Genomic DNA, 27,819 nt, shown 5'->3' with positions numbered 1-27,819 from the left:
AATAAATAAAATGGAAGGAGAAATTCAATTAAATTAAGTTTCCAAATAATATTTTTTATCGAAACTAGCAATATCTATTACAAAATTCTTTTTTTTCCCCTTTCATTAAATTTGATTAAACTCTCAGCGAAAATTTATCGAAAAAATTAGATATGCTTACAAAAATATCTTTTATATGTATTTGCATCGATTTTCCAATATTGCCATTTCCATAAAATTATGTTTTAATTTAAAAAATGAGATCTAAATATCAAATATAATTCAGTAAAAATCGTTTGCTAAGCTGTAAATAATTACAATAAAAATCTGAAGTCAAATGAATTCAGCTTTAATTCTTTTATTTCGTCTGCAATTTGCATATACTGTTTTTTATCACGTGTTTGGCGCAGTGCTGCCAAGACTGACGCATGCGTTATAAAAGATTTACTATTTAATGAATTGAAAATTGATGCCAAACAAATCATTAAACGTAGATACACGCCAAATCTGTGCAACCTTTGGCGCGGTTCGGAAATGTGCGCATTATGGCAAACCTTCACATTCTGATGAAAGAGAAAGCCGAGTTGCCGGATGTTCAACTGTCAATCGTTCGCTTTCTCTGAAGGTGTGTTGTGCTCTGAGAAGCTGGAACTTGCTGTGTGGCGAGCAATTAGAATAATCATGGACCAAAATGCGGTTATTAGGCCGACAGAGAATTTCGCTGTGAAAGTGATTAATACGTTTATTGGAGGAATTCGAAGCACTGTTGAGAATTCGGTGCATGGAGTATTGACAGTGCTGAATTTGGGCTGCAAGCAAAAAGTGCCGCCTGTGGATAATGAGTTGCTATATTTCTCAGCTACTATTTTGGCTGAAAAAATTCGTAAAGCTGAGGTAAGATTGTTTTAACCTATTATATTTTTATTCTTTTGTGTTTAACTTTGAGTTTCTGACCAAAATAACGAATCTATTTTGGGATATTTTAATAGCATGTAATCTATAGTTGCAGAATTTGGAATGCTTGTTATAATTCTTCCAAATCTTACTTCAAAAACGGGAAAACTCTGGCAGGAATGAGTTTTGTATTTGAAACTTCAATTCGTAACTTATTAATACGTTTTTTATTATTCAAAATGATAGAGTAAATTTCTATTATAAAATCTTGTTATTAAACAACTCGAGTAGTGGCTCATGATTTCCATCGTTCCTTTGTAATGCTAGTGAAAGATATTTTAAAATATTAATTTAAATTTGATTTTTATCTATTAAACTGAGTTGCCATCTTCTATGTCCATACTACAATAAATTGTAAAAACAAATTTAAGTTTATTTGGAATGTTCCTTTAATCAAACTTTTTAAAGTCGTCAATTTTCATAAATTTTAATCCTCGGCTGTAAAACTCGTAACTAAAAGTAAATGTAGGAAACAATAAATCTTAAAGAATTTTCTTAATACTTTAAGAATTTAAAAGGTAATATTTTAACTTGGACATCGAAATTAAAAAAAAAATATTTTTATAAAATTTGCTAAACTTATTTGAATAACATTTTTATTTTAAAAACTTGAACCTTTTGGTATAGCAAAATTATTGCATCTTAAAGCACCTCTGTCAATCGTATTGGATGTTTTTCTTTTAAAGATGCAAAAAAATTTGGGTGGTTTTCAAACAAAAATTATCAAATGCATAAAATGTATCCTGTAAATAAAAATGAAGTATTTGTGCAACTAAACAAAATGGCAGAATACATTTAATTATAATTAAAACTCGGGCCATAATGGCCATTGAAATCTCTACTGTATATTGCTAATAATTGCCACAGTTGGTTTTTACAATATTATCGTATTACATGAAATATTGCTGTAGGTTATTACTTATACAATGAAAAAATACCATAACTACTCTCAGTAAAGTTTGTTCCAAATTGCTGTTGCATATTGTAGTAATTTTAAAAAAATTCTGAAATGTATCCAAGTAGAGACGTCGTTTTCATAACCAATTTTTTAAAATCGCTTCTCGATATTAAACTAATTACCTCGAAACAGTGTTCTTCAATGGCATGTATCATTTAAAATCTAATTTCGGCTATCAAAAAATGAATCGTATATTTTTTAAAACTTAAATAATTGTTTTGACCGTTTTGGTTTCCGTACACATGGGAAAGTTCAATTTTTTTTCAAATCTATTATTCAAGAACAAATTTCCCATAAGTATAGTACCTGTATAACAAATCTTTTTCTAAATTCCCTGCCTTTACAGTCAATTGCATCTCCCGAGACCTTTTAAAATTAAACATCTAAAGGGTTGAAATTCTATCTAATATTTAAATGAATTCCGCGCTTTGGCGTGTCACTCTTAAATTTATATTCGATATAATTCTATTAAGTAGATGTACAATTTTAATTATCTGGCAAAATTTTGTAAATTTACAAACAGCTGGCCAACTCCTATTGTTCATTCCAACATTTTAGATATGCTAGCAAAATGACAACTGTTAATACTGTAAACTGGCATTGTATGTTTATATTCGATATATTGCCCTTTCTAGGGCCATTCAATTTCCCATCAAATTCTTCAAACTTCGCATGAAGTTATGTAGATTGGCATAAGTTTTTTCCATTAGACATAAGCTTAGATGCTTCAGTTCCTTATCCCTCACAAAATGGTGTCTTGATTTGTTATTAACCAAATTAATTTATCAAATTTTTATCTAATAAGCTAAATCTCTTTTCTTAAGGCAAACTCGATCCTAAAAATATTTTAATATACAATGACTAGAATTCCTTTTTTAAAAGGAATAAAAAAATAACTCAAAGAAAAAGGATTGGAATGAAGTCGTTAAAAAAAACCGAAGTAACTACATATCGCATATAATTAACCAGATTCCAAATAATAAAATTACTATTTGGATTAATTGTAATTTTCTCAAATTATATGAGAATAGATTTTAAAGTACTAAATCTTATTAAAAATCGGTGAATTCCTGTTATTACGCCATAAAACTCCAATGCTTATTGCAGCACACTTCTTATTAGAAATGTTTGGTAAAACGTATGTGCTAAAACCATTAGTAATGAGTCTTTTATTAGCTTCACATAACCACTTAAATTCGACGTACGATTAAGCCTTGAACGAAACTAAATGTAAATCGCTAAGAAAACATCCGAGTAAGGACAACTTAATATTACTCAACAGCGCAATCTGCCTTCATTTACCCGGCAGCTGAATGTTTCTTTTTTCTACTCCCCGAATCCGTTGCTTAAAACCACTTCTTGGCAGTCGTCTAAAACTTTTCCTGTACAATGACCGTGAAAATTCCCCCCCCCCCTCTTTTTTTATCCTTCTCTCTTTAATTCAGCTTTTAAATCATTAACTCTTGAGAGACGTTTCCGCATTGCCTTATTCGCAATAGGTTAGTAGGTGAAAAGTTTTTCTTAACGAGTTTCAGTGAAATTGTCATTATGTATTTAAGAAAAGCTCGCGTGAGCTTTTGTTATGCAATTGCTTTAAGTAGAAGAAATTGAATTTTCTCTTTGGCTGTAGAATTCAATTTTGTGTCGGCTTATTTCAGCCTTGCTGGTAGATTATTTAATTTATTGGGAAAGCTCTTTGGAAAAGAATTGGTTTATAACTTCAATTGCCAATTCGCAAAATAAACGTGTGGAGATTCCTTAATTTTTTGAATCTGAATTTCTTTTTTACGTATTAGTAACTTGATTCCCTTTATGTAATTTAAAATTCTTCTCGATAGAAACTTGTTCTATTTAGGCCGAGTATAGTATATTGGATCCCTCTATTTACGAAGCTGGATTTATTAAACCGGTAAAATAATGAATTACTTGACTTCTAACAAAATTGCAGAGCCCTCAGACTTTTTCTCTGAATTGTTTGTTCTCAAATAAGTTTTGATCAAAGAAATCGCAAATTCGTTTTTTAGTCGATGTAAATCAGTCAATCACAAATAAAATTAACAAGTTCATACTCCTGTCAGTCTTTGTATTGCAGTGTTATTTAGAAAGTGTTGAAACTTCATTTTGAAATTGTCTGAAATGTTGTGTAATTTTAATTGTGGGTACTAGAAATTAACCCGCAATTAAAATGATTTTAATTTCAGCTTGTTAAAAATAAAAATATAGATTAATATAAATTACTATAAAAACTGTATCTACTTATATAATGCTCGTGTGTGTTGGCGCTCTACAGGCCAGACCGTTTGACCTACAGCTACCAAATTTGGGTACATGTATACCTTGGAGGTCGGGAATGTGCACCTGGGGTCCTTTTTAATTAGAATTTTAATTATTAATTAAAAACAAATTTTCCCGCCAAAAAAATCCCGCCAAATGAGTAAGGCTTCAGTTTTTCCCACACTAATGAGGCTAGGGTTCACATTTTTCGGCCAACTATTTCAAACGATTCTGTTTATTTTCTTAATGTTTGATGCATTTAATATTGAACATTGTTAATTAATCGATCTGCTCACGATGAATCCGAGAATTTTGTTGACAAACTCTTGAGATATTACATAAATTAAGAAAGATATTCTTTAGTGCCCCTATAGTTTAAACGCTCAGTGACTGTTTTCAGTAATCATATAAAAAATGCTTTGTTTCAGTAAAAAATATTATATTAATTGCAGATTCGTCCTTTCCACTTTAATTTAAAGCATAAATTCTACGAGAGCTAACAAAAAATTAGAGATGCATATTACGTTATGACTGAAGGCCTTTATAATACGAGTGAATTATGACTATCAAAATTTGAAGTTTTAAAATATTTTGATAAAGAAGCTATTAAAACTTGAATTGCATAAAATATTTAATTAAAATTGGCGAACCGGCTGGTTGCCAAAGGCGGCTAGTTAAATAAATTACTATATTGCTAATTAAAAAATAGATTTGTATTTGGGAGAGAAATATTCCGCAATATACAACTTGCATTTATAAAACGGGTCCATACAGACTATAATCCACACTCGACTGTAAACAAAATAGTTTCATGCTCCACGGCCGCTGTGAGGTCAGCGACCACTGGGAGGTTGATGAGAAGGGGAGGGGGAGTTGACGCGTCTCGAAACAAACGATTGATAACGAACAATCAGTTTGTATTTCTGCCGTGGGAGGGGAATATATGTTTGGAGTGCGAATAAGAGAATTCAATGGTTAGAAAATGGGCCTTTTAAATCTTTTAACACGGCGTTTAAAAACTTGTGTAATAAGAACGGCAGTTGTCGATTTTGTCTAATGACCTTTTTAAATCATGAAAATGAGAATTTTGAAAGATATCGGATATTTGTAACAAATAACGATTGCTTAAGAAGTTTAGAATTGAATCTGGTTTCTGTGGAAATGTTGGTTGCTGCGTAAATAGCTCGTTAGCTGATTGGAACAATGGAGGCGGTTCGTATGACGTCAGTTACAGCTGCGCGTCATAGGAGCGTGCATCTGTCCATTTTGCGTAATCTTTAACTGTCACACGCCGCATCGCACTTGGTACAACGAAACTTTTCTAATATAATGTTGTATATCAAATTCTTTGAATCTGAATTACTTTCTTTGCTCCATATTTACTGACGACACAATGCGCAGTTATTAAATTTTTTTTTTCAAGAATTTTGGTAAAAACCAATTTAACCCTTTCTAGGACCATGGGAAGTATGCTTCACACCAAATTTATCAATCTTTGTATGAAATTATGTAGGTTGGCATAAGTTCTGACAAATATCTTTTAGTAAGTCAGAAACATAGATGCTTCAGTTCTTTATCTGAGACAATGATCTGTCTTCGTTTGGTACTTAATAATTAATCAAATTAAATTAATCTAATAAGCTAAATAAATCCCTTTTCTTATTCTAATTTCAAGCCTAAAAATATTTTAGCATAATACGACTAGAAAAACATGGCCCTTTAAAGGGTTAAATTGAATAGAATGCGCAAACTATTTGATCGATAAAGATCGTGGTTATGAAGATTGCGCAGTTACAGCTGCATTCTTAAAATTTCAACCAACGGAAAATCTTTATAAATATTAAATAACGTCGAATTTAAATAGAATGAACTGTTTAAAACCAATTCTTCAAACCAAGAAACCGTCCTGTATCAATATAGGAAATATCGAAAAGGAAGTGGATTCGATTACTACCGTATTTCAAAATCGCCTGCTTCAAGTTTTAAAGGTATTTGGTATCGCTTCAAGTTTTGAATTAGTGTTAAAATATTTCTTGTAAAGTAGCCTACTCCGAAGTTACTGAAGGAAAACGCGAAAATTTAAATATTCGCTAAATAGAAATTAACTTTAGAGCTTTCAAAAGCTGTCATTCTTTTTCAGTTTTTGTATAACAAGTGCAAAGTATGGTTGAAATCGGCCCAATTATTTAAGAGGCATAATATCGGTCCATAATTACAATAAATCTTATTTACATTAAGCAGTCTTTACAATTTCACTCCCGGCAATTTTTCGAGATTCTTATTAAAGAATGAGACAAAATTCAATTTAAACGTTGTAGCTGAGAATTCGGGATAATATAAAATGAGATCTTTTGGAATTGCAGTGTTGCCATTCCTACAAGATGTATTCGAATTATACACATTTAAACTGCAAAATGTTGCTTCATCAGACAGCAAACAATTTATATTACTCGTCTGTTACTATTAAATCTCGCTTTCACTCCAGCATGAAATTTGAACTAAAATCCAAAAGTATTACTCACTCGTTCACTAATGGTTATTGTACAAAATCTATATATCCAGTATTGGAGATGAATATTATGCGAATCCACCTTTTGTTTATAGTTTTTAATCTTAAAACATTTTAGTCGAGTGAAAACGAAGCGGTTATATTGCTTATGTATTGATTATGTAATGCCCACATGTAACCTTTTATATATGCAATCGATTTGTAATTAAGGGAGGGACTGTCTCGAAATTTTCTCTAAAATTATCCACGTGCTTAATGTTTGCCAGCGAAATTGGGAGGTATTCTAATCGGTAGTTTTAACTATAGTGTACAAAACATTTCGGAATTTTCATTTCTGTTTATTCAGAAGCGAATATCACATAAATACATTTAAAATCTTTTGAACTAGCGTTTTGACAATTTTCGTTACATTTTCAGAGGCTTAGTGAGATTCCTACTTAACGACATTTTTAGTTTGAATAAAATTTAGAACTCAAAAAATTTTAACATTCAAACTCTCCCAAGCTGTCAATCAAATTTGATGGAGTACCAACCATTTAAACATACTAAAACTAATGCCAGTCTCCTGAACTTAACTGGTGTTCTCTTAATTGTTAAACTCGACTAATAAAAATTCCAAATTTTATTGCAGTTATTTAATAAACCTATTTCCTATTGTCATATATCTTTAGTTTCATGGTTTTCTTGAGAAATGCGTACATAATTGGTTACTGCCGTAGGAAATAAGCCGGTTAATCTTCGGAAGTGAAAATTATAATTTTATTTTCCGTGGAAACTTTTCACTGTTAAACTAGTAAGTTACGGTTGCATGTCCCCAACATAAATAATTAGTATGGCACTGCGACTATCATAGTCTGCATTTATTTCATGAATTCAAATTTTTCTTGTAAATATATGGCTATACCAGTCGAAAGTCTTCGTAAATTATGCACATTGTATATCGGTTTCTTCCGAGTGCATTTAAAATTTGATCTGTTCTTAACGATGCCTTTTAGATTTATTATATAAAACCTGATATCCTGAAACCGGGTATCCTGATATTTATGGATATATTCCGAATTTTTTTCTTCGGCTTAAAAAGTGCACAAAATAAACTTGCACTTTATCTAGAATGCTTTCTGTTCCTTATATTTTGTTGAATTCATATTTAAGTTTCTGAAAGCACACATAACGGCAATCGTCATTTATTTAGATATCTCCAGTTATGGATTGATTCACCCACCGCCAAATCCATTGGGGTTTTAGCATAGGCTTGAAGTAACATGAGGATATAAAGGAAAGACCTGCAACTGCCAAATTTGGCGTAAAATACGTGCTCTTTAAATTATATTCTCTCTCAATATTGGAATTTTAATCTAACGCTTTCCTCAACTTTGAAGCGGTGTATAATCCACGTCCACTTTTATATCGCATTAAAATTTGAATTTTAAATTTTTCAAGACTCTGCAAAATTTATTGAGCTTAAGTAAATTCAGCTAATCTTTTACGATACTACGCTTTTTCACAAGCATGTAAACACAAACTCGGACGCAATAATTTATATAAAATTTTCTATTATCTTGCGATTACAACTTGTAATTCTTTGCCAAATTTTGTTTTCAATAGGTCTTTAGAAAAGCGTTCAAACGATCATGATAACGTTGCCAACACGTTGGGTTGGTAACATAAGTACCACAAAACCGGATGATTAATCGCAAACGATCATAATCTCTTGATCCTAATCATAAGCTCTTTCGTAACTATTCTTTAGTGGCATAAGAATAATGCACAAGAACACTCGTAGATTTCCAGGAGAACAGTTCTACCTTAAAATGACATTTAGATCCGTTTATAAGTAAAAATAGCAATTTCTGTGATTCAATGCACGAATTTGACGCGTCACTTCAATCATGAGAAATGACTTAATAAACTTGAAATATGGAATACTGCGATAATTCACGAAAGGTCATGCCACGAGCTGTGAAGCGCACGTCATAATCGCGCTTGGAAGATTTCTTTGAAATGCGACAATGAGCAGTTTCTATTTTTAACTTCTCATGAGCTATAAATATTACCGCAACTGAAATGCTAGCCGGAGAACGATTCCTTGCGTGTGAAAACGCAACTCTGTTTACTATCTTGGGCACGTGGATGTATTGATTCATAGTTCCGGCTCACGATTTCGATAACACCTCTAATCTTTCGAAGGTTTTTGGTTTCGCTTGTTTTGTTTCTACTAACATTTAATTCCTCGGTGGAATTCTATTTAAAATTTTACTTCCGCTTTAAACCATGGATTTTCTTTATAAACCCGGTTATGTTCTCGGATCTTGCCTCAGCCCCGGCTTTAAAAATCGTCTGGGCGGTGAAAATGACTTGCCCCCCTCCCAATGTATAAATTAAAATCTGTAGGAAAAGGGTTCAACACATTAGAATAAGTTGTGTTTTATCGGCCTTCATAAATCGGCTCTAAATTCGTACACAATGGATAAATCTGTACGATCTTGCCTGTATATATCGCATTCATCTATTTTATTCATCGAGCATGAATTAAAATGTAGTAAACCGCCTCCTCTTGGTACTCTGCAAGGAATGCATTGATAAAAATCCAACTCGGATCAAACTATGGATGGCTGCTACTTTCAGTTTTATCTATTGCAAATTTTCGCATTTTCATTGCATCTCGTCTAAATTTGGAATCTAGCAACTCGGTGTCAGGTGATTTAATAAGAATTTTTCGATTAATCTTTGATTAAATGAACCAACCTATCTGCCACTTTCGTCTGTAAATCCAATCAAAATGGCTTGTCTTGTGTCAATAAACTGGCGTGTAAAATACAAGTTGAACTGGGATTCAAAATAAATCTTACTCGTAGGATAAATTTATCGCGTTATCCAACTGTTAATTGCACCTTTCCTTAACCTACAATTCCTGAGCCGATTTTACACTTCAAAGATTTAAAATGTTTCAGATTTTATTTCTATAGAACTGAATAGCTAAAAATGAAACTACTATGGAGTAAGCACTTTCCATGATTTTTAGCTCGATAATTTAAATTTTCCCATTTCATCTTTACCATAAGTACAATATTTTGCAATATTCTTAGCCAGAAATTCTTTATCTAATTGTGTTGCAATTCTGAGTCGCTTAAAAATTCTTTTTCCACCTGTCCCACTGAAGCCGAAATTTCTAAAACGCATGAAATGATTTGAATGTTACTTAACTAATATTAGAGTACTCGCAGGTTGGTTAACATGCATTTTCAAGACAAAGGGAAGAAATATTGAGAAACTTCATGTGCCGGCTGTGTGATTGATCAAATATTCACTAGTGAAGAAAATGGCTTGGAAAATTTTTAATTATCCTGTGAAAGTCTACAAATTTAAATTTTGAAGGAACTTTTAGATTTCCGATGAGAACATTAGTTTTTCTTAGTGATTCTTTTGGGTGTTTAAAATTAAAGCGGTTGCTTGGAATTTAGCATGTCTTGCACATGTCAAACATCGTAAAGTTATGCAACTTTTAAAATCTTCAAAGGTAAATCTACAACTTCTCACATTTTCATTTGGAAGAATTCGGGGTTTATGCTGAACTTTTGGTTTAGATTTTCGCCAATAAATGAATATAAACCAAATATTTGGCCCTTTTTGTTTTTGAAATGTATAAAACTTCTTTCACTAACTTCTTCTTTTCAAATTGCAATTTTTTCTGCGATGTATTAAATTGCTACAGAAATATTGAAGTAATTTTTATTTTCAGATTCTAAGTCCTCCGAACATAATCGAATACTTTTAAAACACCTTGAGCCACCATAAAGTAAATCTTCGACACTATAGTAGATGTATTTCGAACGCTTTGCATTTTTTCAAAACGCACAACCGCGTAACCACGCGAGTGAAAGCGCGGCACCGTTGCGTCATTTACACTGGGTCATGAGAGAAAGTGGTTGAGCCAGGTCGGCCTCGAGAAATAGCCTCGGGTGGCGTTGGCTCATGAAACGGACGAAAAAATAGTGTCGGTATTGAATACTTTCTGTGTCTACAAGGGGCGGGATTCTGTAATAAAATGGTAAATGCTTTGTGTTAAAACCTAATTGAAGGCAGTATTATCTGGTACTAGTGGCGTAAAATATTTCAATGCATTAATAACTTGAAAATGTTTAGATTTATCAGTGTTGGTCATTTAATCGTACTTCCATATTTTTTTGTTTCTATAACCTCGATCTTAAAGATGTATGTTAATTATATTCATTCGTTTGCAAAATTTGGCGCACAAGCTTGTTCTTTTTAAAAAGTTCAAATGGTAATCATCTGTTATAACATGATCATATGCTTAAATCTCTGGAATAACTAGACGTTCATTTCATTCGTTTACCTACATAAATCAAATCACTATTTTTTCAGTTCGTAATATTTCCTATAAGGAAGTAATTTCTGAATCGTATCTATGTATTAAATTTCAAACTTTCGTGTAATTGGTAAATTTCTATGCTAAAATAAAACCTGGTATTAAAAAGCAACCATTCCTTGTCTGACTTTTGCTATTAGATTAATAAGCACGTTAAAATAAAAGTGCTGAATATAGCATACGAGTTTTTACAAATGTCTTGTCTTAACAGTATTTTAAATTCATACTGGGCCTTGATTTTGATATTCCATGATGCATAAACCATTCAAAATACTCTGCAAGGTAGACCTTTGATCGTATATTTCATATTTGACAAATTTGCTTTCGTGGATGGGTGTTCTCTTGGAAAAGATTTTCCCGAGTTCGAACTCTTTAATTAAAACTTTCCGTTTTTTCTTAGACTTCAGAGCATATAAAAATATCCTTCAAAAAATTTTTCAACGTTACAAATTTTGTATCCGTACGTTTTCTCTAACTTCATATCTAAAGATTTTTAAATCCGTCGTTATTCTATAGTATCTTAGCGTTGCGGCGATATTGAATTGTGTCCATGTAATCGCTTCTCTAACTTCAAACAATTTTTGAATCGAGACCGACGAATCGATTAAAGTATTATGCCAAATTTCGAATTTTCCCCTTACTTTTATTGCATTCGGAAACTTAAGGGAGATTGAATTTCTTATGCATGTGACAAATTTTAGTTTTTCGTAAAAGGTGCTCTGCAGTATCTCGGGTAATACAACAGATTGAATGGGAGTCCTGGTTTTAAATTTGGGAGGGCATACATTAATCGATCCTTGCTAAGGGGAAATAACTTCCATAAACTTCCACAATATGATCGATTATAGTTCTTTCGCTCAAGTTCCTTGCAAAGAGACATGCATTTCTTGGCTTCCACTTCAATTTTTCTTTTGAATGTACGTTGCAATCCTTTATATTTCTGAATAAAGTAGCACCCGCCTGTTGAAACTGACGAATTGCTGTCAATGCTGATTCCATAGTCTTCATAATTAAATATTAAGATTGTAGTAGTAGTTTGACAACTTATTAAAAATTAATATTCAAATTTATTTCCAAGAGGGAGTTTTAATAGAGAATAAAATTCTAATAAAGGTAGATTAGGCCACTTTCGTATTTCCTTAATGACGTTATTTGTAGCAGAATGTCTTGCCTGGTAAATTCATCTTTGAAAATTAAATCATTTCTCTTCTAAATTCATTTTAACTTCTCTGTAAATATTCAATGGTTTTGGGACTTCATTTGTTTAGAAGTATTGTGGATAAAGCCAAAATGGTGTCGGAGTCGGATTCTGTCGTGTCGCTTTATTGGCAATGATTTCTTAAGTTCCGTATTCAATCTAATGTTTTCTATTCACAAAATGCTCAAGTTTATTGCATGACCACCAGGCAAATGTTGAGTCGAAATACCGATTTCTAATAACACTGGTCACTGGCTTGGACAAATATTTTTAGATATCCATTTTGAGGGACGTCTGGAATAAACATGTGTGACCCGTAATTGCAACTTCATAACCTTGCGCTTAGGAGAAACAATCTGCTAGAAACTTCTATAGCCTTTGCGAGCCTGAAAATGTCATGGAAGTCGAACTTATCTAGGAAGTCCCTCAGTTTGATAAATTTAATTGTCTCGGAAAGATGTCCTTAAGTATGATCTTCTGCTTCTTGGGTCAAGTTAAAAAAATTTACAATCCATGCCAAGGTCGGTATTTCGTAATTTTCTGACAATGGGAAAAATATTTTTTTCCTTCCCCAAATGTATCTTTTAAATGTCGCAATTTTATTTACCAAGTACTTTAAATTTTTTTTCCGAGGAAATGGAAAGTGTTGAAATGTTTGGATGAAATGCTCAACCTTTGAAATGTTAAACTTGGCGGGCGTGATTTGACTCTGCCCTTCCCAAAATGAGATCATGCATTCACAAAATGGACGTTTTTACGTCTGAATAACAAGCATTGCTTAACCCCTTAAACTGAAATGAAGAGTCTGGCTCGTCATGAACTTGTTGAGCTGCCCTCGCGTGAAACTCGGAAATACTTTTTATGATTTCTTACAGTTTTTATGGGAAACCTGCAATTTTCTATTAGTCCCTTTTAAAAAAATCTACCTGAGCAGTGCTGGCTGAAAGTAAATTGCAGTTTAAGAGTTAATTGTTAGGACGTGTCCTGGAGTTATGATCCATCAAATTATGTTCCAAGTCTGAAGATTTCAGAAATATCGACAGTTTTCTAAACTATTTTATAATCTTTAATATTTACAACTTAATCAGTAATGGCAGAACGTATTAAGTGCTCCACGCGGTGCTTAATCAAAATGAAACGATGACGTATATACGCAGTCGAACGCTATATAAGTGGCTGCATAAATCTTGCGAATAAATTAATAAAAAATGATACGATTTCACTTGTATTGGATAAAAATTAGCAATTCATTATTTAAAAAGGTGTTATTGAAAAGTGTCATTTTTGACGGTATTTTTTTAACCAGATAACTTAAATATTGAGTATATATGGTATACAGCTGGGAAAATATTTTCCGAAAATGCGTATATCAAAGTTTTTACAACTGTTCTCGGTCGGCCAACGTTGACAACAGTTTAAAGAAATCGGACTTTTAAATATCGCGTTGTTCTCGCGAACCAGAAGTTACCATGGGCGTTTTATCTTGTTGCCATCGTTATCGGTGAATACCCGATATACAAAGTACAGGGGAATTTTCTTACACAAGTACAAAAAAATCCGATGTAATAAAATCTTAAAGAGGAGTGTATTGTATGGGAAATTTTCCTTACAAAAGAATTTAACATTGTTTTTAAATTTAGTAAGATTTAATGATACTATAAAGAAAACTTGTACTAAATGACGCATGTATGACACCTCACTGAAATTTTCGATTTTTGTATCGAATGGTAAATTTTTATTTTAATCGAAATTAACGCGCGTCGAACGCAAGTAAATGATTTAAAATATTTTTTGCGTCTCTTTATCTGCATTGATGTCTTAAAACTGCGAACTGGGAAGACGTGTCTAGGCATTGCATCGTTTTCGAAAAATTGAGGCTAATTCTCGTAATTCTTGCGTAATTACGTCTTAACTTAGGCAAAATAACCAAATTTGCGTGGAATTAATTTAGCCTAGAAAGCTTTTTCTAACCTCGTAGTATATTTTGTTAATTATGTTCTAAAAGAATAAACCACTACCATTACTTTATGGAATTTCACTTCAGAAATTTGGGGGGGGGGGACATGCTAGTTTTTGACTCGATGCATTTTCCTCCGCGCGTTTTCCTTGTTAAGTTTTCTTTTCCCAACCTTCGCATTATGTTGGTTTTCTTAGTATTGCATTGGCACATGTTGTGTAAATTGTTTACCTTTTAATGCCTGAGGTTGCGATGCAGTCTCTCGGATTTCGGTCAAATGGCTTTCGACATCTCAATCGACGAGCGAAATCGCTCATCCATTCATATCCACGTGAACACAATCGGTGGAAAATGGATGGATGAAATAAGCAGATCTGTCATTAATACTGCATCAAATTTTGATGCCAATTCGTCAAATTATTGACATTCAAACATTTACGAGTGTGAAGATTCTGATGTCGTAACCTGAGCTAATAACCGACTTCGGACTCGGTCATTAAAATGTGCCAACCTTTTTTACGCTCTTGGAGATCATGTATGTATGAGAAAATCGAGGGAAACACTACTACGGGTTATTGAAGGTTTACATGCTCTGAAATATGCCGAGGTACTCTGTAGATTCGTTGCCTTGTATTCTTCATGCCTCTGGACAACATTCTATCTGGTGGGCACCACGAATATGTGGATGAGATGTTATCAAATAATCGGGCTCTCACTCTACCGAGTAGTATATCAATGCTGTCGTTTTGATTTCGATAATGGAATTGACCTCCTGGAAAGGTGGGTTGTTACTGGTATGACCTTTAGTTGCATTACATTCTAACAAACTATGTAACCTCCAAGAGACATCGTAGGTCGAATATTTTTAGTTTTAATCTGAATTTTTAAATAAAAATCGTTTGTTTGCTCAAGATATTATTTTCATATTTAATTTCTTGCTGCTTTTGTTTTTATTCCTGCTTTTATTCAGTTTTAAATACTATCACATCCAACTCGAACAGTTTTCGTCGAATCTGATCTGAATCGTGGATCTTGCGGTAGGAAAATTGAATCAAATTCACCAAGCTGGCCGTCACGGTATCGTAGGTAGATTTCAAAGTTTTCAGACGTCTGAATAAAAAGTTTTGCTCTCGACTTTGTCACGCTAATAATTTTTACTTTTTATCAGCGGCTAAACTGCAAGCTACTAAAATTACCTGTATGGCAATTATTAGATTCGTAAATAAAGATCGTAGGATTAAAATGATCATTGTGAAACGACGCGTAAGCTAGAATCAATTTGCAAGTTTAACCTTTGCCATCTCAAACTTCGCTTAAAAAGTGAAATTGAATACTTGGTAGACATTTTCCTTCAAGTTTCTGCGCATTTTAATATTCATTCAAAAATATCTTGTCAAAGTTGGTACGAGCCTACAAAACTACGACTGAAATATTAGTCGTTTCAAATTCCTGGAAGGGTCCAGTGCCACATGAAATGGCTGTCTTCTTTCCTATAAATGTAAAACGTATTCATAAAGAAATGCCGTTTTGTTTTTAGCGTTAAAAACCTCCATTTCCTCCGACGCATTGACGAAGTGTTTGATTGCAACACTCAACGATAAATATCGGTGTTTTCTTGCAAATTATTTAAGGAAGTAAAGGCGTTTCTTCCTGTTTATAGATATCTTTCAAAAGTACAAATTTATTAAAGCAAATCGATGTAGAATATTTACAGAACTTGTTTAACATTAAAGTTTTATTCTGGGAGCTGCATTGAACACAATAGCTTTTTGAAAATAGTAATGCTTCCGAAAGCTAGTTCATCCCATCTTTTTATCTCCTTTAAAAGCTCGGTTTTTTATGTATGCGTATAGATTCAAATAAGGAGCGTCCCGCTATATCGGAAAATCTTGCATGAAAATGATTGTAGTTGATTTTCATGCAAGTCTTGCAGATGCAGTTCATTAATCTTTTTCTGATAAGTGGTCGTGTTTCTCGTATAGTGTACCCACACATTTTCAGATAAAATTTAGTTTAGTCAAACTTTACTTGGAAATTTAAATTATGCAATTGGCAATATCGCAATTTTTCTTAATCGATTTTTAACTTAGTCGAAAGGATAGAACTAACAATCCAATGCGATTTCTCTTCACACATCCGGAATTTAAAAGGCCATAAACTTGGAGTTATGATATCAACTCTTGCTTTATTGTTTCCGAGTTGTGTCGACGGTAATAAACACTTCCCATTTGGAGCCACTTGCATTCCTTATCCTAGAATCCATCGTTAAAAAGATTTCTAAAATTTGGATACTTGTGAAATCCTAGTCTTGAAAACATTATGCCCTTGCGAAACAATGAAACAATTTTCGTAACTTCAATATTCTTAAATATATAATCCGTCTACTGAAATTTAAAGCGTCATGAGACTGTACAAACACGATCAACACGTTGTCATGCGACTTGTGTTGTGCAACGATTGTCTTCTCTGCTAGAAAATACTCGCCGGACCTAAAGCAAATAGTGTACATTGTTAAGGAATTTTACTAAAACTTCAATGCAAATTAGGACACGAATTATTTTATTTCCCGATGAACTCCATAGTGCAATTTTCGCACTCGAGTTTAACTCAAAATTCGAAGATTTTTGAAAAATTAAACATTTATGTACAACTTGCTGAGAATAGGTTAGGCTAATCAATTCGCAGCTTTGTAGTTTCCGGTTAGCTTTATTCTATTTGACTTGGCAGTATTAAATCCTTTACTGCTTAGAAGCACTACAAGAGTCGGCAGTTGTCAATTTTTTGCAGGGGGGGGGGGGATGCAACCCCAAACCTCATTCTTAATTGCGTTGCAAATGGCTCAATTACAGCTTCTCATTACAATTAATCCGCAGTAAAATCGCGTTTGTTTTAACTATGCAGTTAAACAATTTCCTGGTTTCATTTTTTAACTAGAATTCATTAACCTGAATTTGTTATCACGGTTCTCCCTAAAATTACTACTTACTATGCGATGTCGTTTCTTAACGTCATTTTTTGTCAATGAACGGCGTTGAGATATAACTAGTTTTGAGCAAGTTGGCTGCCGTACCACTCGTGTATGGTTCGTACCAACTCCAGTAGAAAAGGTTGAGCCATCATTATTCAATGGTCTTAATTTGGTCAGGCAGACCAAATTGATTTTAATTTTGTATATGCATTACATGAAACGAATTGACTCGGTCTTTGACTTGAAGCTGTTTAGACACAGCAAAGGATGATCTAATAAAGTGGTTAGAATATAGGATTAGTCTAAGCATTTTAATGCTTCTTGTGTGATATGAAAACTAGTAAACAACTAACGACTTATCTTTAACTATCAAAATACATTCCTTCAGAACTGACCCTTATTTCCAAAGCACATTGTTGGAATATTTGTTATACAACTGCCAAGCCAAAATTAAGGAAAGGTTCTAGGCTACAGTACGTGGATTTTCGTAACAAAATTCCATATGCTAACAAGTATTTAAATGTAGCCGAATATAGTATTGTACTTCTCTTCGAGACTTCGTAATTCTGTCAAGCTATGCAATTTTCAAGATTGGCAGCATTCTGCGATAGCCTCTTTACAGAATTGTACTTGACTTTAATTATTAAAATGGCTACGAACGCTCAGCAACGGCGGGCGCCCGAGACGCCATCAAAATCCCCCTCCTTCATTGCTTTCGAATATCCGACTGGATACTGCAAATGGCTGGAGAGGGGGCACGAACTTTCTGAACAATTATCTGAACATGAACTTGCTTTATAGCCATCAGAAAAGTAGGAATATTTGAACACCTTCTCAAGAACGAAGATTGCCATTGCGAGTTAGGAGGAGGAGGAATAGTTGTAAAAACTCAGTATTCCCAGTATTTGGAGAAGTATTTAAATTCGAATCGTCTTGGGAATGAGAATTGAGGGACACTTTTTATTTTTCGACTGTAAATTTGGCGATTCAAGCCTCGTTAAAAGTAGTTTTTACTTCCAACGATTTTTTGAACTCTTAAGACTGACACGTCTAACTTTCCTCTTTGACCTTCAGATCTCTACCAATTACACTTCATGGAACAGTACCGGATACTGTTTCTGAGGAAATGGATTTATTTGTTAAATAGTGGCTATTGTAAGCCCTTGTACTCCTTACCTCAATCAAAGCATGTCAACTTGTATTAGGAAAATATTCCAGATAAATCCAAGTTTGCTTCAAAATAGTTCCGTATGTGACGATTTAAATAAGAATGACGATGATTATAATTGCAAGTTTCATCACTTTTCTGGGATATTAATTCTCAAGACTTGTTATTTTTCTATCACAAAAACCGGATAAATTTTTAACTTCACGGAATTTAGGTCGACTTTTCTATTCGTCCCTATTGAAACGGGAATATTTACATTCGATTATTGCGTAATACAATTACATGTTATTCACAACATTCAATACATGTAAATTAACAAGGCCTTGAAATACTCTATCCAAAGCCTATTGCATCATCGAATTTGCACAAACAGTATTTTCCCGCTCTCAATGATCACTCGCAAAACCTTGTAGTGAAAGTGTTTCGACTGAAGTGGTAGGGCCTTCAAATTTCCTTATTACAATACGCTGCGTCAAAAGATTGATTGCACCTGTCACGATTCGGCCAGGTCGAGGAACTAGATGGTTGCCCGTAGGCAGTGGGCATTCTTTCTCTTTTGTTTTCACTTATTTCGGAACCAACCTTGGGAGTTTCCTCCTCGAGTTCATGGTCATATGTTGCAGGAAATTCTCTCGCACACGTGGTTTGGAGCATGTGTGAGGACACGTGGTATTTATTGTCTTGCCTCCAGATCAATTAGCGGCTCTCGACTGCCTTTAAAACGTTTCGCTGGAAACTTTCCCCGCGATCTTCATGAAAAGCGGAAGATTGGTTTTTGTATGCAGTTACGCATTGACATAATTAACTTAATTGTAATCTGTTTGTACAAATTGACCTTCTTCGGGGAAATGGGAGCGTTGTGGGAAGCCTTGTTAAGTATAATTAAATCTAATGTTAAACGATAGGTGATGTTCCTGTTGCATAAATTTATTTTGCTGATGGTGTATCAATATTTATGGCCACAATAAACTTTAGAAGCCGTCTGGATCGAACTTTTAATTAGTTTTTACTTTTTAAAATGACCGACATTATCTATTGCCGAATGGCCTAGCGTATACAATTCAGAAATCTGTCAATGTCTATCAAACTTTTACCCCCAGTCAATTAATATATACGTAATGTGGAATGGCAAACTAAAAGCCTAACTAGCTAATGAGAACCTAAATTTCCACGCAAAATAACGGAAATCAAGTTAATAGTTCTCTTTAAAATACTATCTACTATTGTTAAACTTTAATCTTGGTATTTTGTTTCAAAATGATTGCTTATTTACTTCCCATAACTTTAGCTGGAGAACCAATAGCATAAATAAACAGTTCTAACGCTTACTTTATAAAACCTTGACTACATTCGGGGGGGGGGGGGAGTGACGGCGTATACATAACTGAATTGTTAGAACTGCAATTAATGTGTTCGGGTTCTGAAATTTGGATACTCTTACGTTTTTAGAACCGATTCACGAGAAATGCCTTAACCTTAGAAAGCATCCATCGACTTTATAGCTCTTTGAAAATTCAGTGTTGTATTTAAAAAATATTTCACTGTAAAAACTTGTTGATATAATCCTCGATTTTAGGTTAAAATATTTTCATATCTAGCTTAATATATAAACTAAATTGGGTAAAAGATGTAATTACTTTGTTTGAAATCATTTTAAAGTTGAAATATGAACTGAACTAAGCGGTTTTTAAAAAAATCGCTGGTTAATATTTTCAATTTGGTATTGAACAAAATTTGTATAAAATAAGTCTTAATGAATTTTCAAATTTGTTTATTGTTTTTCTCGTGAAAATCAAGATTAATCGAATCTTAGCTGAAACAAGTTTAACAATATTCTCGAAAGAAATTACTCTTGTGTTTAAGTTTTAATTGAAAAAGATAAACCTCAAAATGCTTACGTTAGTTGCTTTCATTTTAATTTGAGTGATAGATTGAGTTTCTTATAGGTATTTTTAAACCCAAACTTCTCTATCCCGAAATTTTACTGTTCTGTTGCTATGTTATAGATTCGGGTAAAGATGGTGCAAGATTTAACGGCGGTATTAATCTTTATTTTGAAAGTAATAAAAAGGCTGCCAAAAATATTTTATCAAAATTTTACACTTCAAAAAAATAAGCAGTATTCCTTTGCTTGTCTTAAATGGTTCGTACAACCATTTAAGACGAGCGAAGCATTAACACTCAACATCTAGTTGAATTCCGACTAGTCTTGGAGATTAACGACATACCTACAGTGACTTATTAACGACTTTTCTTCAACATAAAGCGTGTACCCAGAAGCAAACGTCGTCAAAATGACGATGAGTTTTTTGTTAATTACAAATGTTTTCAGTTTTAAAGTAGTGGCACGCCACAATTTTGGTTTGAAATTGCAAAATGTTCGTAAATCTTGTTCTTGCTTTAAGATGGCATAATTTTGGACTGGATTCGCATTTTTCATGCCCATTTTTACACTTCAGTTTCATACATTCTATGTATCGATTTTATTATAAATTGACATAAATATTTTAATATCGCGAGTGTGGTAGATCTTAGCCAAAGATGACTTTTGTGGCATAAAATAAATCTTGACTACCATATGCTAAAGGTTTTAATGCAGTATTTATAGGCTGATTCTTGTTACATGCATGGTACAAAGAAAAATTAACTTGTATGAAGTTTAACTCATGGGTTCTGAAGTTGTCGAATTTCGAGCGCAATTGCTTCTTTCGTATTTCACTGAAATTTTATGCATCGATTTAATTTTTCGAGCGCAAATTTTTCGTCCAATACAAAGACTTAATTTTTTCCGAAAATGTATATAATTTTAGTTGAATTTCTCCGAAATATTGTAATCTTGCCACTCTAAGAATTTTTAACATTGAAAATTAAAAATAAGACTTCTAAATGATTCACCGTCTTGAATGGTGCTCGAGAGGAAACGTCACAATGCAAAGGATTAAGTCTTGGTAACGGTTTTAATCGGTTTCGGAGCTTATTTCAATTCAAAGATGTGAATTAGCTTCTTGATCCTATTGGCTTTATTTTCTTGCTAGGTAAATTTTCCAAAATTAACTTTGAACGAAAATTTGGAATATGCTTCTGCTCTTTATAACTGCATGCAACAAAACAGCTAGATCTAATGTGTGGGAATATTTTAATGACACTTGAGCGACTAAGCAAATTTTTAAATTGAATTCTGTCTTTTTAAAACATTGGATTTTTAACATTAAGCCTTTCGTAGATTGCGTGATCCGTTATGCTTACTGTTGCTGCTGATGCATTCATTCGAATCAAGATTAAAATATCTTTCTGCTGCTTTTCGGGCGAGCGGTCTCAAGTAGTATATTTGGTCATGGAGACTGGGATAAGATTCGTGCTGTATTTGTGCACAACGGTAGTTAACTAGCGAAATTATCGTCATTTTTTTATACTGATTTCCGTCTCGGTTAAATTAAAGGAACCAGTTTCGTCCACTGCAATCGGAAATCCGTGCCGCGATTAGGACGGTGATTGAGTAATTTATTTTACAAGTGAATAGTTTTTCTGTTCTCGAATGTATCGTTGGCAATTGGGTTATTTCTTTTTTTAATTCTCTCGGAAGTAGTTTCTTGGTAATCATGCTGATAAACTTATTAAATCGTTATTCAATGGAGAAGTTTGGTAATAGGGATTGGACCAAATGTTTTCTTTTCGGTAGCGGTTTTTGCATGTCTCAAATACTGCAAAAAAACTTTTACACTCCGTAAGATGGAATTGAATTAAAAAAATTGAATTTATTCAAATATTTTTTAATCATAACTGCAAAGTGGAATTTAATTGGAATATTGGTGAAAGACCGTTCTTGGAACCATCTTCACACATCAAAACTAGTGTAAAACTTAGCGTAGTTATCAAAAACCAGTTTGTAACAGCGTATCTGAACTATGACAAACTCGCAGTCGGTGTATTGTGTTATAAGAGCCTATAGTGTAAATTGTTCGAAACGTGGATCTAGCGTGCAAATGTATATTGTATATAAGCAAAACGTTTTATTTCAAATATTCCAAAGTATAGGTTGCATAGACTAGATACTTCAAAATTTCGTGTTTGTAAGTAACGTAAACTACAAACCGCTGTATAGAAGTCTCTAATAGCCCTCAGCGAAAACTACATCTTTTTATGCGTTTAATACTCTGAAGTGCGAATTTTGTGTTGATGTCGCGTTGAATTTTACAGAATCCCTGATCTCGATTCTTGAATTTTGCAGAGATTAATTTTGTTGCCAAATTTGCCACCTCCGTCGGTGGAGGTCTTTAAATCATTCAGTGTGATTTCATGGCGATCTGCTTTATCATATTAATCTTGTTTCAGATCTGCAACAATCTCATACGTCAAAAGTGCGGAAATAAATCTTATGCGGAAATTAATGACTTAATAAAAATCTTATTGTTTTCACCTGTCACTGCTATCAAAGAAAATCGTAAATTTTCAAATCAACTTTAATGGGATAATATGGATTCTAATGGTGTTTAATAAAGCATTTGATATTTAACATATGTGTATAAATGCTCATTATTACCAGTTTCTTTTTATGTATAATTAGATTCCTGCGAAATTTATAATTTCTGTCATGAAATAAGAACGCCTTTACTTTTCCAGATTACTAGTGAAGAGGTAGTGAAGGCCTACATCAACCGCATAAGCGAAGTGAATGGACTGATAAATGCCGTAATCGAAGGCCGATACGAAGAAGCCATGAATGAGGCCCGTTTAGCTGACCAATTAGTCCGGTCTGGCACTCTGACGGAGGCTGAATTAGCCGAGAAATACCCTCTCCTAGGAATTCCATTCACAGCCAAAGAAGCCATTCTCATTAAAGGTAAAGCTTCGAACAAGTACCCTGATGGTAATACGCACATTTGGTCAGTTATGAAATTAGTAACTGTTGAGATGTGGTAGTTGAAAATGAGAAATTAGAAGAAAGTAACTTGATAAAAAGTTTCCCCATTACTGAAATATTCTGAAAGCTTATTGCATGCTTGGTAAAATATAATGCATCTTGACTTTAAAATATTTAAACATTTAGATTCCGAGAGATGTTTACAATTCGTAAGAGCGGTTATAAAGTATACAAAAGGTCGTTACAGAATAAATGTAAGTTGTATATTAAACGAGTGGATACTACTGGAAAATTCGAGGGGGGGGGAACTCGGGATTGTATGTAGTTCCAAGGGGCCGCGGTGGCCTGGTGGTAAGATCTCGGCTTCGAAACCGAAGAGTTTCAGGTTCGAGACCCAATTCCACCTTAGAACCGTCGTGTAAGCGGATCTGGTTAAATCCGTCGGGACCAAACGTTTTTCCACTGGTGTGGTATGGAAATTTGGGGAGGAAACTGACGTGTCGGGTGTCTACCTCAGTCATCTGACTCCGGTTCAGAATTACGAGGTCCGTCCTAAAATAGCCCTAGTGCTGCTTTAAAACTGGATGTTAATATAATTCAACTAGGTGTCTGATTAGTTAAAAATAAACAAAATAGTAACGCCATTTGAAGGTGACATCATTTCATAGACGCCAAATTGAAACAAATTCAATCTCGCAATTTGCGAGGTATAATCACTTTATTCACATTGCGAAAAATCTAGCAACATCCTATTTTATGATGCAGGTTTGTCAGTTTTTGAGTAACAGCTCGCTGTATGTTTAGTGAACTGTAAATTTACGAAACATGAGTATTAGTCCCTAACTACATAGCAACGTCCAATGCTATTTTAATTAGACTCGTAAACTCGAATATCCCGCTTCTCTGAAAAAGAACCAAGTGGGAAAATAAAAGCACCTGCAAGATCTTTGGAATTCTCGGATTAAACACATTCCAGAAATATGCGTTTGGCGCAGCATGGCCAAATATGGCTTGTGCGCCACTAAAACAAACCAAACCATTTCAGAAATACGCCCTTTCTATGATGAGATAGTTGAACATCATATAATTGTGAAAGATAAATCGGAACATATTCTGCTCGTGGATATTTGATAAATAATGCTCCTGACTATAAAGAAGCAAATTCAGTTTATTGAAAGAGAATATCTTGATCCTTGGAAGACGAATACAAAAACTATTGCGTCAAGTAACAACAGATTGTTGCACGACTTCCGGGGTAAAAACAAATCTTGATACTCTTTATAAATATGGGTCCTCAAAGATCCGATAACGGCTATAAAAGAACTAGTGGAAGAGATGAAATGATACGAGCAAGAATGGAACAAAGAATCATTTCTTAATATAAGACATCTGCAAATGCATTGTCGACGATTATTTTTCGCAATTCTTAAAAAAAAAAAAAAATGCATGATAGAATTATCGGACTTGAATCCACACTGATATAAATACATCGGCTTTTATAAAATAAGAAAGCAGTTTGTTCAAAATTCTGATTTCATCCATAAGTTTTCCACCGTAGAGAGTACATGTAATTAGTGATAGTTGTTGGCAGACTGGCAGCGACCTGTAATGTTCCATTCCCCTCCGTTCTCGTGATGGCATTCCAATGAGACATTGCCTCATTAATTTTTTGAAATTGTTCGCAGATTTCAGTTTTTGCAGGGGTTCTCAGTCGGTGTTCATCAACGCACTGTTGAAGCAAGTGCAATTCTTCACAATTCAGCTAAAGTATACATATATTGCTTGAAAGAAACTTGTTTGCAAAAAGAATAACTTTTTGTATACCATTTTAACTCCAATCATTGCTATATGCTTTTTGCTTGCATTAACTGAATTTTAAATCTCGTTTATTTCCCTTGAAGTTCATAGTATTTGAGTATTAAAAATGAGTTATCTATTAGATAACGGAAATTTGTATTTGATTCCAAAGTTTTGTTTTATAAAATGTGAACATTTTATAAGTTTCGCGTTTACAATGTTTTTCTAGTATAAAATGCTGAAATGTATCTTGTTCTGCAATAGTTAACCAACGAGCTTAATTTTAAGATGCGTCTGTTCTCTTTTGTCTCAGGACTGCCGAGTACATGCGGCTTGGTGTGCAGGAAAGGAATGACCGCCGAGGAAGACAGCGAACCCGTTCAGAGGTTGAAGGCCTGTGGAGGCATTCCCTTGGCACTGACGAACACCAGCGAAATCTGCATGTGGTGGGAAACTTACAACAAACTTCATGGAAGGACCAATAATCCGTACGACACAACACGCACAGTGGGAGGTAGTAGTGGTGAGTTTTATTGATGTGCTCTGTGTAAAGTTTCGCTGACTGGAAATTATATCGTCTCTTAATGCATCCTTGTGCCATTTATATATTCGTATTACGGATAGTACTGGCCGTTTATGTAGAATTATCTTAAATACACTTGAAGTGCTTACTGGAGGCTACTCTAGAATTCCGTAATCAAGTTGTATTCACATTGAACTTTCCATTTAGAATGGGTATTTCTTCAATCCAAGTGTAGCAGCGCAAATATTTTCTATAAATGTAACTTGGTATGTTCTATATAACTTCGAGTTTATCGATTTAGATTTAGAGTCGGCCTTATGAATATCTATTGAAAATGTCAAAGATGTGTCATTTGCCGAGTTCCGTGGTGTGAATATTTGACAAGCACTACCACGTCATAATTTAGAATTGCAAGTGAAATCGGTTTCAGAAAATTAATTGGATATTTGAGAGAAGCATTACTTTTACATGCAGAAGCCGTGTTCAGTAATCTTGTGTTGGTTTACTTTGTAGAACATTTCTAGTAGAATCCTCCGCCACCACAGTGACATTAGCAATTTAGACACTTTATTTAAATTAGCGTTAATAACTTCATTTTATTTATTTGAGCTGTTAGAAATAAAGATCTTTATGCTATTTTTAGATTTCAACAATGGAAATAAATCGTACAATTCAATATTTTATGGAATGAATACGGTTTAAATTTTTTTGCTGTAATAAAGTCTATCGTTGAAAACCTTACAAAAAAAATACTTTAATACCATTTAGTTGGGTACTTTTCAGAATCGGGCAATAAGACTGTATTTGACTTGGTGTGTAAAGAGTTGTATGTAATATTGTCGGTAAAAGCCGAAAGTTAAATTCCAATTAAAATTTCTACCATTCAAAAACGCCAGTTTCCCAAACTCCAGTATATGCATACCAAATTTAGTATCTCTAGTTCAAAAGTGCATCTTGTAGAGCGCCAATGCTTTTATTATGGAGATCTCAGATTTATGAACTTATTTCATTTGCTCATCAACCTTTTACTGATATAAAAACTCTCGTGCTCTTATCAGCATTTTTAATTAAAAATGTGTGCGTCTGACAAAATGGAATTCTGTTTTCAGGAGGCGAAGCGGCATTGATCGCAGCCGCAGGGTCGGTGATCGGAATCGGTACCGACTTGGGTGGCAGCATCCGGTTACCAGCCTTTTTCACGGGAATCTTTGGACACAAGCCAACGCAAGGTGAGTATAGGAAGCGAACAGGTACGTTTGGACATTCCATGGGTTAGGAATTGATTTTCTTTGTCTTCAGCTTTGAGCATAAAAAGGGACTCGATTTCTCTAGACCTTATTATTTTAAAGAGAACATTCAATTTTTAAAACGAACCTCCTTAGGCTGTCAATTCAAATGGAATGTTTAGAAATGTATCTTAAAATGTTTCCTATCAAGATCCCTTGTAACAAACTCTTCTAACATGATTGATCGACTCGTTTTAAAAAGGAAATGGTATTCTCGTTCAGCGACTATTAAAGCTCTAGTTATCTTGCCAAGAGATTTTCTAATACTCTTGGCGCCTATTTTAAACGCTTCCAAATGCAATGAAGTGTTCGCCATATCGTATTACACTTTTGTAACATTGAAAATGTCCAAAAGTTTACATACCTACATCATTCGTATCGGGGAAAGCAGATTCTTACGTTTGTCTCTCGGGGTTTTTCAAATGTTCTTATGGAGTACACATTTTACATCTACGGATTTTCCACTTTCTAAAGAATTAAAAATGTTGCATACTAAGCTGCCTTGATGAAGTGTTGTATTCCACATGTTGGGACTTGCTGTAACTTAGAACATTATCTTAAAATATTGCAAACGCAAATGTCAGCTGCCGCAGATCCATCGAATATTCTACATTCCTAAATTTATACCAAAACTCGGAAGATTTTACATCTTGAAATGTACATTTTCTGTTGGATTCGATCGATGAACTGCAAATCTAGTTCAATATTTCCTATCACATTTCAGATCGTTAGATCTACTAGATAAACTTTTATAAATGTCGCTTCTCATCTTGAATTAAAACTTTAAGGTTATTTCCACTATTTTCTCGGAAGAAAATGGTCAATGGGCAATAATTCGTTTAACCCTTTAAAGGGCCATTTTTTTCTAGTCATATTATGTCAAAATATTTTTAGGCTTGAAATTGGGATAAGAAGGGATTCATTTAGCTTATTAGATAAATTTAATTTTATTAATTAATAATTAAGTAACAAATCAAGGCGCATCATTTTGTCTGAGATA

The 27,819-nt window shown here is 33.6% G+C and overlaps 1 protein-coding gene across 1 annotated transcript in view; it reads left to right on the top strand.

Moving 5' to 3' along the window:
• Window positions 1-560: 560 nt before the first annotated feature.
• Window positions 561-27,819, top strand: part of LOC129976285 (fatty-acid amide hydrolase 2-A-like) — a 32,008-nt gene continuing 4,749 nt past the window's right edge. The window contains exons 1-4 of the mRNA XM_056089771.1: window positions 561-873; window positions 22,973-23,192; window positions 25,324-25,533; window positions 26,643-26,762. Of these exons, the coding sequence (XP_055945746.1) occupies window positions 571-873; window positions 22,973-23,192; window positions 25,324-25,533; window positions 26,643-26,762 (853 nt within the window). The 5' untranslated portion in view covers window positions 561-570. The remainder of the gene's footprint in view (window positions 874-22,972; window positions 23,193-25,323; window positions 25,534-26,642; window positions 26,763-27,819) is intronic.

This window comes from Argiope bruennichi, chromosome 7, assembly GCF_947563725.1.
Source record: "Argiope bruennichi chromosome 7, qqArgBrue1.1, whole genome shotgun sequence".
NCBI classification, from domain to species: domain Eukaryota; kingdom Metazoa; phylum Arthropoda; class Arachnida; order Araneae; family Araneidae; genus Argiope; species Argiope bruennichi.
The sequence above is the reverse complement of the archived record's forward strand: the minus strand, read 5'-3'. Positions and strand labels throughout refer to the sequence as shown.